Here is a 14,167-nt window from a genome sequence, read left to right on the forward strand (position 1 = left end):
GTAAAAGGTTCAGCTGTACTGCTGGTAGTCACCAGCAGGTGACACAAGGGCACAAGGGGCCTGTTAGGGATACAGAATACATTAATAATGGAAGGAATGAGGGATTTGTTCTCTGGTTGCCTCATGTGTCCTGGAGAATGCAATTGAATTACACAGAAGGGCCACACAGTTTTTTCACTTGGTACCAAAGCTGCTACGGGCCCCAGTAATCCAGTTGTTGGGATGATGAGTAACAAATTGTTTGAATGTCCTTTCTAAAGGACCTTACGGTATGTGAGTAGGTAAGTTCACAAATCCACCAGAGCAAAAGGGACATCTTGAGCTAGCAGCATTAAGACCCCCTCAGTTTCTGCAGTGAGTGGTGCACAAATAGAATCATAGAATCATTATGGTTGGAAAGACCTCCAAGATCATCTAGCCCAACCATAAATGATATGTCCACAAGGCTAGTCTGAGCTAAGTTATCAACCAGCTGTTTACAGCTGGCTTGAGTGGAATTTTGTGTGGTTCACACTTGCCTTTAGATCCAGTGTGAAAATCCTTAACGGTTTGGACTCGATGATCTTAAAGGTGTTTTCCAGCCTTGTGATTCTGTGAACCCGTGTGCCAGGATGTCTTCTTGTAGCAGGTCTTCCATATTGTTTGTTTTCAGTTGGCATGTGCTTCATTGGGAATATGGGCAAAGAGTGCCATTGTAACACCTCTCTGCTGCTTTATCTCTAAAAGAAATGACTCGTGTCTAGAAGGCCAACATGTTCTGATTCAGTAATCATTTTTCCTAGCTCCTTACACCAATTCCTTGTTTTGGCAGCATGCGATGGCATTGGAACAGGGAGCTTAGTGTCAGCTCAGACGGTGGATTCCAGCAACATTGACAAGTTCATAAACTGTACCAAGATCAATGGCAACCTTATCTTCCTTGTTACTGGGATTCATGGGTAAGTGACAAAATGTTAAGAAATTACGTCATTGTGCCAGCTGAAATGAATTGCATCCATCTCTTAATGATGGCTGCAGGCTTCTCTTACAGAACAGCAGACCTAAGACAAATTTTCTCCTTTCTGTTATGAAGGAAACCAATACCTTGATTCTTATGATTCAGTCTCTAGGAAAAGAAAGGATGAAGTATACTGTTTGCACAGGAAATAGGCAACTGTGGCATTTGGTCACTTCATGAGATCCTCGGTAGTGGCTTACAACAATGGAGAAAAAAAGAGAGAAAGGGAAGTTACCTTCCATTATGTTATTTTAAATTTCATGTGACTGGCAGCGCAATGTGCAGAATATGGTTTAAACATGGCTGTATATTGAATAAGTCTTAGCAGTGGTTAAAGATGAGGAGGTACAGAAGCAGTGTTTGTCTCTCCTCCTAAATGAAGATAGATCAGCGAAATATCTCATGCCTTGCTGGCTACTGTTTGGTGCACTGTGTTTGCCATTGTAGCAACGGTGAACGCATGGTGTGAATGCTGCGAGGGTGGGATGTGCCCAGGAAGACAGACATACTCTGTTTTAATGGTCAGTTGAGCTCCTATGCAACTAGCTGCTTCCTTGCACTATTCTTTCTGTCATTGAGAGAACACAAGTATGATTCTATCTTCTTGCTAATATAAGCCTCCTTCTTGTAAGCAGCCATGATGTATTACACATGATAGAGGTATATCAGGAGCTATTACAATGAGCAAAATCCTCAAAATGCACAAATGCTTGGTAATTGAACAGCGTAAAGTACTCAGGTGCTTCTATCATTGTGTAGGCTTCAAATTTTAACTTGCTTTTTAGGTTCCTTGGAGCCTTTGACATTGCTTGCGGTTGGTTGTCAAGATTTGATACCTTAAATACAGTTCCCAAATTATAACCCTCTGCTTGGAGCTTTATGACAAGGCAAAAATGTGATTAGCTGAATGTCTGCATGTTGATCTGAAATGAAATTCTGTCATGAGCAGTGCCTGAGGATTTTTCTTTAGTCTTTCTATAGATTCAGATTTGTTTAGCTTACAATGAAGTAGTTGATGCTAGGCTGCCTGGCTCAAATTTACCTGTGACATGGAAAGAAACAACTTGTTTATTTTATATGGTGGTTGGTTATAACGCTTTACCTACAACTTGACTCCAGCCGTAAGAAAGACAGTTGAAAATCCACTTCAGTGAGGCCCTACAGCTCAATGATCCTCAAAAGGTGAGGAGAGAATGTGAGCTCTGACTGTGTAGTTGGTTTTCTCATCTCTCCAGTGGGGAGCACAGTGGGAAAGGTTAATGTAGCATAGGGAGGAAGAAGGGCTTTGGTTCAAGTGGTTTAAGGAAATTCTGCTTCCAACTTGTTGAAGCCCTGGAGAAGGTCATGCAGCAGTCAGTGCTCAGGCTGTCACGTTTTCTGACCTGGTCAAATGACCGACTGAGTGGCTGGATGTAAATCTAATAAATCTCACAGGACAGGAAGTATTCTAGTACCTGCAAGGCAAGAAGCTAGATGACACAAAGAATCTTGTGTGGATTATTCCACTGCATTATAGAAAATGTAATTTTGAGTGTTAAAACTGCTTTTGTTAAAATGTTATATTAGCTGTAAAGATATGACGTTAATCCCATTGAAAAATATGTCTGAATGAAAGGGACCAAAGCCAACTGTAGAAACTGTATTCATCTGAAAAATATCTAAATTGTGGACTATTGAGCAGAGGGTTAAAATATTTTGTTCTATTTCAATAGAAGAATATAGGCCTATGAGATGTAATGCTCAAGCTGTGTAGCACTTTGTCTCTCATTCTTTGTGAAGGAAACTCACTCCAGCAAGCCTTAAGCAAGTTCTGCAATAATATATATACTAAAAGAAGATGATTTGAGAATTAATTAAAATAACTTTGTATTTATGGAACAGCTTTTTGTTTAAAACTTTGCAAATCAAAAATACAGAAAGGAAACTTTTTAAAAATTACTCTAGCTACATAAGTAGCTTATGTAATAGCATGACATAACAAACAGCAACACGTATTTCTACTTAAAATTTTGAGTTAACTTCCATTATGAATGTGTTTACTCAGAGTGAACTGCAGCTTTTTAAGTGAATTTTCAGTGTTTCTGATTGTAGGGACTTAAAGGCTAGCTTTCTATGGAGAGTTGTGGGAGACTTCTTGTAGCAGGACAATAACCTCAGTGAAAGATACTGAGTGGACTGCTTTGTTTCTTTTCATTGGGAACTGTGCTATTACAATTGATCCTATCATATTTTTGTTCCTGTGATTCTGTAGTCTGTCTTTTCCTTTCCTGAGTACTTGAACTTTGTGAATTTTAATAATTTAGAGACTATATAGATAATTATGGAAACAGTTTTTATAGAATTTTTTTGCTTTAATTACTGTCCAGAAGCAAGATTAAGGTAGACCTAAATTTGTGGTGAATCAGTAGTACTCATTCTTTTAAGGTAATGCTCTGCTGAAGTATATGGACAAAGTGATCTTCTTCAGGATACAGAACACACACTACCTGCAAAACAGCTAGGACCTGTATAGTTCAGGTGCAGCCTTCTCTCTACTCTTTCCTTCCCTTTGGGGTGCTAAAAAGCCTTCTCCTTCCCCCTGCTTGCAGTAGGAGCAACAAGCCTTCAGTGGTCACCAGCATTTTATCTGCCTTTGAGTTGTCCATATCCAGTTTCCAATGAAAATTGGAAATTAAGCTGTGCCTATATGTTGATAAAACACGTAAACAGACAGTTGGCTGTTTATTTGTATCTTTAAAGACTACTTTATCTTAAGATTTGGAGGTGAAGTTCAGTGGCTGTGTAGTTACAAGAGGCAAGGGTTTTCTTTTCAGTAGTAATGCATTTTAAAAGCAAAGTGCTATGTTTTTGCTATATACTCAAAACGTGTTACATAGTTTTCTTGAGAGCTCCAAATTGTTAAAATTAAGTGTATCTGATACTTCCCTGGTTCTCTGGGAACCTTAAGGTTCAAGAACTCATTTTGTTGCTGCTAACCTGGAGTTGCTTTCTGGATAGTTACAAGTGACACCGTCAATCTGTCACTGCGTAGACTTGTGAGGCCTGTCCCCAAAGACAGCCTGGTTGATTGCCTGTGTATTCTGATTCCAAGAATGATCTCTCTTGGAAAGCAGGGAGGACAGGTGGAAATGCATGCTCCACATAGGCTGAGGATGTTTTCTACCCTCAGAAAAAGCCACAAAAATACCATTACACAGTGTTACAAAAAAACCTTTTCCTGGAATTTTAAATGCTTTATGTTTGGGTTGGGCTTCTAGTCAACTTCTTAAATAGTTGGAGAATCTTTAATATTAGGGGGGAAATACTTACCAAATAATGACATTAAAAATCAAGACCAGCTTTGTCTTTTTGCACTGTAGCATATCTAACTTAGAGAGTTTAATGTTTGCTGGGGGTATTTCATTTCTCAGATGACAAACTTGGCTGGCAAGGATCTGAGCTTTTTGCTGTTCCAAGCTCAACAGCTTCTAAAGGCTATGCCCCTTTAACGCTGTGCATCATGAACTTAGCTTGGTTTTGCCTCCAGCTTGTCACTCCTTTTGGAAACAGTTTTGTTAGTCCTGGTAGTACAGTATCATGACTCTACCATGCAAGCTAGTCTTCCTGGAAAACCTGTTGAAAATTCATCTGTCTTTTAGGGAGGTCACTGTGGTTGTTTAGAATCACTTAATTTTCCATGAGCGTAAATATTTGCTGAAAGATTAATGATTTGAACCTTAAAGATGATAAACACCATTATTTTCCGTCAAGATGACTTGGAAGATGTTAGACATAGGTTCTATAGGAACAGCAGTCTGAGGTAATTTGAAACAGTCTGGAGGAACCTGGAGCATATGCTGCCTAAAAGCAAAGTGTTCACCTCCTGAATATTGCTTTCTACATGGTACAGCTTTGAGAACCTGATCTTTTTTTAGTCAGTGTATAACATTTTGTCCTTTTAATCTTTCAGGGACCCGTATCACACAATTGCTGCAATCAATCCAGAGAAATTAAATATCTTCCAAACAGTGAGAGAGATAACAGGTAAACATGCTTCTGAATTCCTGTAATTTGAACTTCTCACTTTGCATTTATGGCTGTCATTTGCTTATTTTTTTTCTGAAGAACACAAGGTGCATTTTTCTTTAAACTCACTGCTCTGTCAATTTCATAGAAATTTAATACACAGCAACTTTGGTATCAATTGATATTCACAATGTGTTTTCCTTTGCTCATGAATACAGAATGCCCATTATGTTTGGGATACACAAGGATCAGAAGACCAAGACTTTACTGTTGAGTGGGCGAGGGGTCTTGGTCTTCACTCAAAAGCATTTGAAATATGCCTAGGAAAAAAACCCAGACAAGCCAGTCTGGTTTTGCAGCTCTAACAGCAGATGATGCTGCAAATTAGCTTCTGTAATTTAAAGACAAATGCATAAAGTGTGGGGTGCTGGTCCTTCCCATCTTTTGGATTTTCAGGGGGTGATATAGCTAGAACTCAGAACTTTTGTTTTCTTGCCTCTTGTTTCACTATTTGGGTGGCAGGGAGGGGAGATAGTACAGCTTGGAGTTCTCTATTGACTGCTGGTTATGTAGAGACAAGGAAATGCAAAAAAAATCCTATTTTGTACACAAACAAAAAATATCTTTGAGCACCACAGCATGATTGTAGCTGGGTGGAGCTCAATGTGTGTTTGGCATTCGAAATGAGTTCTCTTCCATGTGCTTCACCTCTCAGATGTTGTGTTTTTCAGCAAGCCAGTGGGATTAAAAACTGAAAGTAAGCTCTAAATCTCTCCCTAATTAATGTCAAAGATAATCTGGCATCTGGGTGTCTCTAATTTGCCATTCTTAAGCACGCTGTCTCTCTAATTGACTGTCTCAACTCTACTACTTAAGTGGAATTACCCCTGTGCTTTTAAAGATGAACAATCCTGAAACACCCTCAGAAACGAATGCAAGTTCTTTGTTTTAGGAAAGTCTTGTTATCTTTTAATGCATCATAATGGATCTCTCAAGTTCTGTCCTAAGTCTTTAGGCAATTTTAAAGCTAAATTCTAAAGTTCTTAATTCAGGCAATTTTTGTTTTTTAATTTTTTTCCCCTGCTGTTTACCAAAGGCTGGGAGGCCTTGCAACATTCCAGCCTCTGCTTAGGTTCACCCTTACTGTGGCTGTTGCAAGTGAGCGTAACGCTGCTGTGATTCTTAAGAGTTCTCTGCCTCCTTGGAGGAGACAGCAGTGAACAGGCTGATGATTTCAAATTCTGAAGCATTCATTACTTATTTCTTTTTTCTCAAACCAGTACAGTCTAGCATTTATAGGCTGCACCTGGCTTAATGCATGTATGTGGTAAATCAGTCCTTAGGGCTGACATTCATATGCTTGCCTTTTTCTCCTTTAGGATATTTAAACATACAGTCGTGGCCTGAGAATATGACAGATTTCAGGGTGTTTTCTAACTTGGTTACTATCGGTGGAAGAGCTCTCTATAGGTAAGGTACTTCCTCTGTAGATGGAGTTGGTTTTTTATTAGTATTCAATGATTATTCATCATACATGGATATGTTTTTTCTCTGTTACCAAGGTGTTTTTGCTGATCAGAATGTAACATTTGAGTCGCCATCCCTGAAGGTATTTAAAAGGCATGTAGATGTGGTGCTCAGGGACATGGTTTAGTGGTTGGATGTGGCAGTGTTAGGTTAATGGTTGAACTTGATGGTCTTAAAGGTCTTTTCCAACCAAAATGATTCTCTGATTCCATAATGATTTAAAAAAAAAACTAAACCAAAATCAAAACCACAAAACCAAAAAAAAGAACATTTTGCTTCATTACTGTAGGTATTAACTCATTGTCCGCAAGTACATTTTATGGTTTAAGATAGCTTGTCAATATGAACTGTAACTTGAAAGACCCTAACAGTAGAACTTTGCCCCATCATCAAGAAGTTAATATCATTGCAATTGGAATTGAGGGCTCATGTGTCCAAACACTGTGATCCTAGGAAGTGGTGAAAGAAAAATACATGGAAGAGCACTGAACTCAGAGGTCCCTTGCAGGTGGGGTATGTATTAGTTCAGCAGTGTCATTTTTGCCAGAGATATTTCCATCTGAAAACTCATGGAGGAATTGGAAATGCTCCCTCAGTAAGTTTGCAGATGACACTAAATTAGGAGGAAGTGTTGATCTGCCTGAGGGTAGGGAGGCTCTTCAGAGGGATCTGAACAGACTGGACCGATGGGCTGTGACCAACAGGATGAAGTTTAACATGGCCAAGTGTATAGTGCTGCACATGGGACATAACAACCCCATGCAGCACTACAGGCTTGGGGGAGGCTGGCTGGAGAGCTGTCAGGAAGAGAAGGACCTGGGGGTGTTGTTTGACACCAGGCTGAATATGAGCCAGCAGTGTGCCCAGGCAGCCAAGAAGGCCAATGGCATCTTGGCTTGTATCAAAAACAGTGTGGCAAGTAGGTCTAGGGAGGTAATTATGCCCCTGTACTCGCCATTGGTGAGGCCACACCTTGAGTACTGTGTGCAGTTCTGGGCTCCCCACCATAAAAAGGACGTTGAGGTCCTTGAGCAAGTGCAGAGAAGGGCAACCAAGCTGATGAAGGGGCTGGAGGTCAAATCATATGAGGAACGGCTGAGGGAGCTGGGGCTGTTTAGCCTGGAGAAGAGGAGGCTGAGGGGAGACCTTATCACCACCTACAACTACCTGAAGGGAGGTTGTAGAGAGGTGGGTGATGGTCTCTTCAGCCAGGTGACAGAAGATAGAACAAGGGGATATTAGAAAAAAAAATTTTACTGAAAGAGTTGTCAGGACCTGGAACAGGCTGCCCAGGAAGGGGGTTGAGTCACCATCCCTGGATGCATTCAAAAAAAGGGCAGATGAGGTACTTAGGGATATGGTTTGGCATAGGATGGAAATGGTTGGACTCAATGATCTTCAAAGGTCTCTTCCAACCTTGTGATTCTTGTGATTCTTGTGGTTTGAAGAAAAAATAATGCAGTGAGAAATAATGAGGGAAGCACAAGAAGGTATCTGAACAATATACACAGCAACCCCTGGTTCCCCATTGTGTAAATGTAGTAAATCAGTCATGGGAGTCTGCTGGCATCTTAAACAACCCCAGCAGATTATAAATAGAGATTGAATTACAGTCCAGCATTTGGAAGTAGTGATTTTTATTTGGAACAGCTGGAAAACAATTATAATAATTAAAATACAATAACTTAAAGGATGTCTAGAAACTGGATATTGTCTTCAGTAATCTTCAGCCATAAAATATGTGCAGTCATTTGAGTGTTACACAGAGAATCATTTACCCTTTCTTTGATGAAGATAGGAGACAACCACGTATTTCTACTTGTCATTTCTTGTAAGTGTGTTGGAAAAAATTCCTTTAAAATAACAATTTCTTCCTGTATTACTATAAATGCCATTAATTTGATGCCTGACAGAAGATGTTAATACATTTTCCAGGACTTTGTCAGTTTCTCAGTAGCATATAAACTCTCACAGTATTAATTCTGTCTCTTAGAGAATCTAGATTGTATGCAGTTTTCTTGTTAGCACTTTATCTTAAAAAACTTGTTAATGGATGAAATTGATCTAGTTGAGGTGTTCTGCTGCCCTATTTGGCCTACCACTGTGAGCATCACAGCCTGAGGCATCTCAGGGCTCACAGAGCTCACTTTCTAGGCAATAGAACTGGATGTCAATTCATAAAATATTTGTGTCACCCAAACTAAAAGTTTCCTGGTCAAATTCCACTTTTGCAACAAGGATAATTTTGACATTGGGAACTAATTCTAGTGGAAAATTCCCAGCCAGCTCTGATAACTTCCACCTTCTGGAGTTAATTCCCGTTCTCTTTTACTTTTGTTTTCATCACAGTGGCCTTTCCTTACTCATCCTAAAGCAACAAGGCATTACCTCTCTGCAGTTTCAGTCCTTGAAGCAAATTAGCGCTGGCAACATCTACATAACAGACAACAGCAATTTGTGCTACTACCACACTGTCAACTGGACCAGCCTCTTCAGCACACCCAGTCAAAAAACAGTGATTCATCGAAATAAAAAGGCAGAGAACTGCAGTAAGTACTGCTGCTCAGTGCAGGTCACCCTGCCTATGATTTGCTCTCTTGAGGGGGGAGGAAATACAATTACTGACAGGATACAGTGCCATGAGCAGGCCAGGGACTTGGCTGATGTCTCCTGGGCATCAGTGGAGCTGTGCTCATGCGCAGAACCTAAGGATTTGGTCCAGTATGTCTCTGAGCAGATTTTTAGGCAAAATAAATGTTTTAAAGTATGAGCAAATGAAAGGGAGAAGGGCGATGGCACTGTTTCCTTACTGTGATGTGAACGTTACAGATTAGAGATCCAATTTTTCACATATGAATTCTGAAGGTTGCAAATGGGAGGTGAATGTAGTGTTCATGAAAGGCATCAATTTTACAGATTTGAAGAGATTAGCATCTTTTGCTTCTTTTACCATGCTTCACCAAATGGCCCTGTCTTCATCCAGAATAGAATAATGTTTCCTTATTGCTTCAATCTCTCTGTAACTTACAAATGTTAGAAGGCAATGGAAAACCACTCAAAAGTGTACTTTGTAAGGTACTTCTCAATTTATTTCACTGGCTTTGTGATCTTGGGGACATAGCTGAACACAGAAGTTTGGAAGACATTCCCGTATTTGTTGTCAGGAATCCTTTGTCAAATACTTTTTTGCCCTTTCCTGTGATTATTAAGTACAAGTCCCTTTGAAGCAGCCACATCTACTGACACATGGGCTTGCAGGGCAAATGGAACCTTGGATGTGCTATCACATCATCCTCTTGCACGGTACATCTCGTCACTACATTGGCACGGAAAGGGAAAACGTAAACTTGTGACTTGTTGAGGATTTCTTATAATAGAGACCCATTATTTTCCAGGAACAAAATTACTCCTAAAGACATTTTATGAAATTTAACACCAAGGGAGTCTTCATGAGGAAAACAAATCTCATTCATTTAATTTTAAGGAGTCAAGATGTAAGCTACAGTACCAAGGGACTTGTTTTAAAAATCGACTCAAAGCTATGTTCATTAAAAGGACTGTTCTTAATGAACGTAGGCTAGTGGCCAAGGTACTTCAATCAGAAGGCAGCGTCTTAGCTGACTTCCTGGATCCTAACAGCGAACAGTGGTTTTCTCTTGGTATGTACAGCTATGTGAATGAATTGATTAATGGTTTGTGGCCTTTTAAGAGTCAGCATTAGATGAGAAAAGCTATCCTGCTGCTTCGACTCTGCCTGTCAGTCAGCACCTCTCTGGAGTTAAATGGGTTCTGCTGCAGGTGAGATGTCTAACTAAAATCTTCACAATTACATGGAGCAAGGCAGAATTCTTCCTTAGAGGCAGATATGTTTCTCCATCCTCTGAAACATCTGTGATTTTTGGGATAGGCCAACAGAATGGGTTTAGGTGAGTTTTTTCTGACTCCTCCATTGCCTGGATGTTTAGGAGCTGAGGGCAAGCCTTTAGGCTTTCCATCTCTGCCTCTCAGTTATTTTGCCTGTTTTAGACCCTGATGCTGCGGGTGCTTGGGCATATGCCCATGCCTCTTGGAGTGACAAATAAGACCAATCGGAATGGGGAAGGGAAATTAATAAGTAAATATTTGCTGGATCGGAATCCATCTTCTACGGTAAAAATACTGACTGCTTGCAAGACAACTAGCAAGGTGTGAGTTGTTAATAAAAATATCCATTAAAGATTTTTTTCATATATTTTCCAGTGAAGAAACCGGTCTAGACCATATTAATTATTACAGCCACTCTGATGTGTTTATTTTTATTCCTTTGTATATTTTGAGTCACTGAGTTTCGTTTTGCTTTCCTCACTACTTAGTGATTATTAATGGCTTAAAGCAAATGACAGGAAACATTTAATACCTGTGTGCAGCTTTTCTTAAAAATCATGTAAGGGCTTCCAAGATCCAGTCAGTATCATATTTAAGTGACTTTTAGGATATATCACAAGAAGATGACATCTGTTCCATACCATTTAATGATGTATTCAGCTAACAATATAAGTCAGTGAGGAAATGTTTAAAAAAAATTGTTGAGGGAGTAAAATATTTGTTAAAAAGTTTAGTCTATAGTGACGCTTCATCTTTGAGATACATTGTAGGGTTTGGCAGAACTCTGGTGGTTTTGAGGTTTTTTTCCAGTAAGATGAAGACGATGCACTTCAGTCAGTGGAAAATGCTACAGAATTATTCAGCACACAAAATATACTTGATACTCCAGATACTGTCAATTGTTTCATCTTCCTATTTCTGTCACTTCTTAACAATTAAAATAGTCACATGATATTTCCTCACCTTTCCAAAAGCTGGTTAAAAGCCTAGGGCAGGATTCACTTCTTTTACAATGTTGGAAAACCAGGAGCAAAACGTATGTGTGTTTTTTTAATTAAAAAAAAAATTAATAATCCATAAATCCCACAGTGCTCTCTTGTTTTTTGTTGCCTTTCTAATATTGTCCTGTGCAGGGCCAGAGGGGTGAGTACCTGGCAGGAATGAGACCACCTGCCTCTTCAACTTCCCTACACAAATTCAGGGATAGAAATGTCCAGTGTTCACATTTGCATACATAAGGAACATTGAAGAAAGTGGCACCTTTGAAGCTGAGCACTATGGCAAGGGCACGTGATCAGTGGCGAGAGACTTCTGCACTGCATAGACCCTAAAAGATGGTTACAGGACAAGCTTGAGGGCAAAGGACAAGTTGAGGCTTTATCAGCTGCTGCACCTTAAGCATAGTCTGAAAGCAGCTCCCAAGGTTGTTTAAGAGTTCAGATGGCAAATGGGCGTCTTCAAGCTGTTAAGCCAAGTGGAAATGAATTGAAGAGCGTTTAGCTAAATGCAGTGCATGAAGCTCTCTAATATGGACTTTTAATTGTTTACTATTATGAACTGTAATGTTAAACACAGTTTGTGCGTAAAACTTCCTTTGTTATGAACATTATTAATTCAGACTGAATCCCTATAACATGATTTGCTAGAGAATGTGCTCTAGTAGTTAGATTTCACTGTTGCTTTGCGCTCAAGTGAAGAATCTGCCTTTTTTTCCCAGCATGGGTTATTGTTCTGGAACAGTCAGAGGTGGCTCATGTTAAATATGAGTGCACACAAAATAAATGTAGAAAGAACATTCTTTTGTACCGAGTTATTTAAATAATTCCTTTCAGCTTTAGTGACACCTGCAGTGTACAGTGAAACTTTTCTAGGCAAAGGTGGCTATAAATGTGATTGTTATGAATTATGTCAATTTAGCCACCAAATTAACAACTTGAATAAATGATTGCATTCATTATCAGGAGTGATGCAAAGCTAATTGAAGTCTAGAGCTTTTCTGTCAAGCTCGTGGAGCTTTGCATCAGGACCATAAGCATGTAGCCAAATAACAGTAATTTTTCTTTTTTTAGATAGCAAAGTTTCTTGCGCTCTGTCTAGGTTGAGGGAAAACATTGAAGCTTTCTACTTCTAACCTGTGTGACCTCATTAATAAAGAATGAACGCTTGTTCTGAAACTCCCAATGAAAATTAATTCCTGTCAAAAGCATTGTTGTTCTTTCCTTCCACACATGACTGTGTGATACGCTGGAGCTTCAGAACATTCTCAGATTGTAGAAATGCCAAATAACGTGTCTAAAATGGAAACATTTCTTTAGCCATCCCTATAATTAAAGAAGGAGAAGAAAGACAGGTATTGGGTTTTTATAAGTTGTCAAAAAAAAAACCCACTCCCTTATTGCCAAGATTTATTTATGAAAACATATCTATGACTTAGAAATAAGCAGAAGGAAATAGTGATTTATTTTCTTCTCTATTGCTTTGTTCATAGACTACAGGCACTGTGTTGGCTAGATTTAAATAGGGTAATCATAATTTTCTTTACTGAAAAGTTCTCATTTTATTAGCATAAGGTTACTCAGTATATTTTCTGAGTGATCCTTGCTCTTTGCAAGGATATTGTAGTACAATATTGTGTGTGTGCAAAATAAATGCTGATCTCAGCTGACAGCTGAGAACAGTGAAAAGAAATCACTAGTAATACAAACACAATTTCAAGTCACACAAAAAGGTGAGAAATGGCCTTTCAATGACAAGCATGTGCAAAACAAAATCAGAAAAAATACAAATATTCTTGAGATTGAAAATTAAAACAAAGGGGTATCCAAAGCAGGGTGATCTATTCATGGATCAAGTACTTTGAGTCATTGACTAGAAAATAAAAAGTTTGCTTCATTAGAACTGTGATAACTTCGGGGTTAGAGTTTTTTTACCTCCTTTATTTGATTTGCTGACAGTTGGAGTTTGAAGCTTTCTTATAATCCTGAGTGTCCCCATGGCAGGCACCATGAGGCAGAATTCATGTGTTTGGTCAGTGTCAGTCACTGTGAGACTGGATGAAACAAAGGGCGATTGGCAGACCAGGTGTGAAGTGCAGTCATGTGCTCCAAGGGAGCCCTCAGGTGTGCCCTAAATCCTAAGCATAACCGGGGGTCCCCTGAAATGACTGACTGTGTCACCCAGATTGTTTTCATGGATGCTCCTGTAGGCAAGGAATGTGAAATAGGCCAAAACTAGCCTATGAAAAAAAAAAACCCAAACAAGTCAACATGCCTCTGAATCATACTGCACAAAGCCAGCATTAGACTGAGATATACATGAAATCCCTAAAAGTAGGTGAAAAAGAAACTCTGTGGGCTACACGTGTAGCATTTCCTAATGCAGAGCCCAGCTCCTCCATTTATGTGAAGTTTAGTCAGTGGCAACACAGTGCAACTAGGGACATTTGGTGGTAGTTATAAAAATGTTGTCATGCTTAAAAAAGTTAGGGTGAAGACAATAATCATCTGCCTTTTTTGTCTCTGCTCATACTGGCTTTGTGCAGTGTGGGTCCTTTGACTGCAGCAGAATGATTTCTGATTTACAGTGGAGCTAAGGGAAAGAACTGAGACATCTCTGTATAATGGCATGGTAATAGTTTGGGGTCTGTCTTGCTGTGCTGGAATCTCTGTCTGCTGTGCTTAAAAAAAATCAACACCTGGAATTACTTGTAAATTTAATTATTTCATGTCTGGCTGTACCTAATTTGAACTTTGAAGCTAAAGATGAACCAAAAAT

At 39.3% G+C, this 14,167-nt stretch overlaps 1 protein-coding gene across 1 annotated transcript in view; it reads left to right on the forward strand.

Moving 5' to 3' along the window:
• Positions 1–14,167, forward strand: part of ERBB4 (erb-b2 receptor tyrosine kinase 4) — a gene marked incomplete at both ends in the record, with an annotated part of 629,788 nt that overhangs the window by 466,205 nt on the left and 149,416 nt on the right. The window contains 4 exons of the mRNA XM_084264301.1: positions 812–938; positions 4,947–5,020; positions 6,382–6,472; positions 8,879–9,078. Of these exons, the coding sequence (XP_084120427.1) occupies positions 812–938; positions 4,947–5,020; positions 6,382–6,472; positions 8,879–9,078 (492 nt within the window). The remainder of the gene's footprint in view (positions 1–811; positions 939–4,946; positions 5,021–6,381; positions 6,473–8,878; positions 9,079–14,167) is intronic.

This window comes from Gallinula chloropus, assembly GCF_964237585.1.
Source record: "Gallinula chloropus genome assembly, chromosome: 5".
Classification (NCBI taxonomy): Eukaryota; Metazoa; Chordata; class Aves; order Gruiformes; family Rallidae; genus Gallinula; species Gallinula chloropus.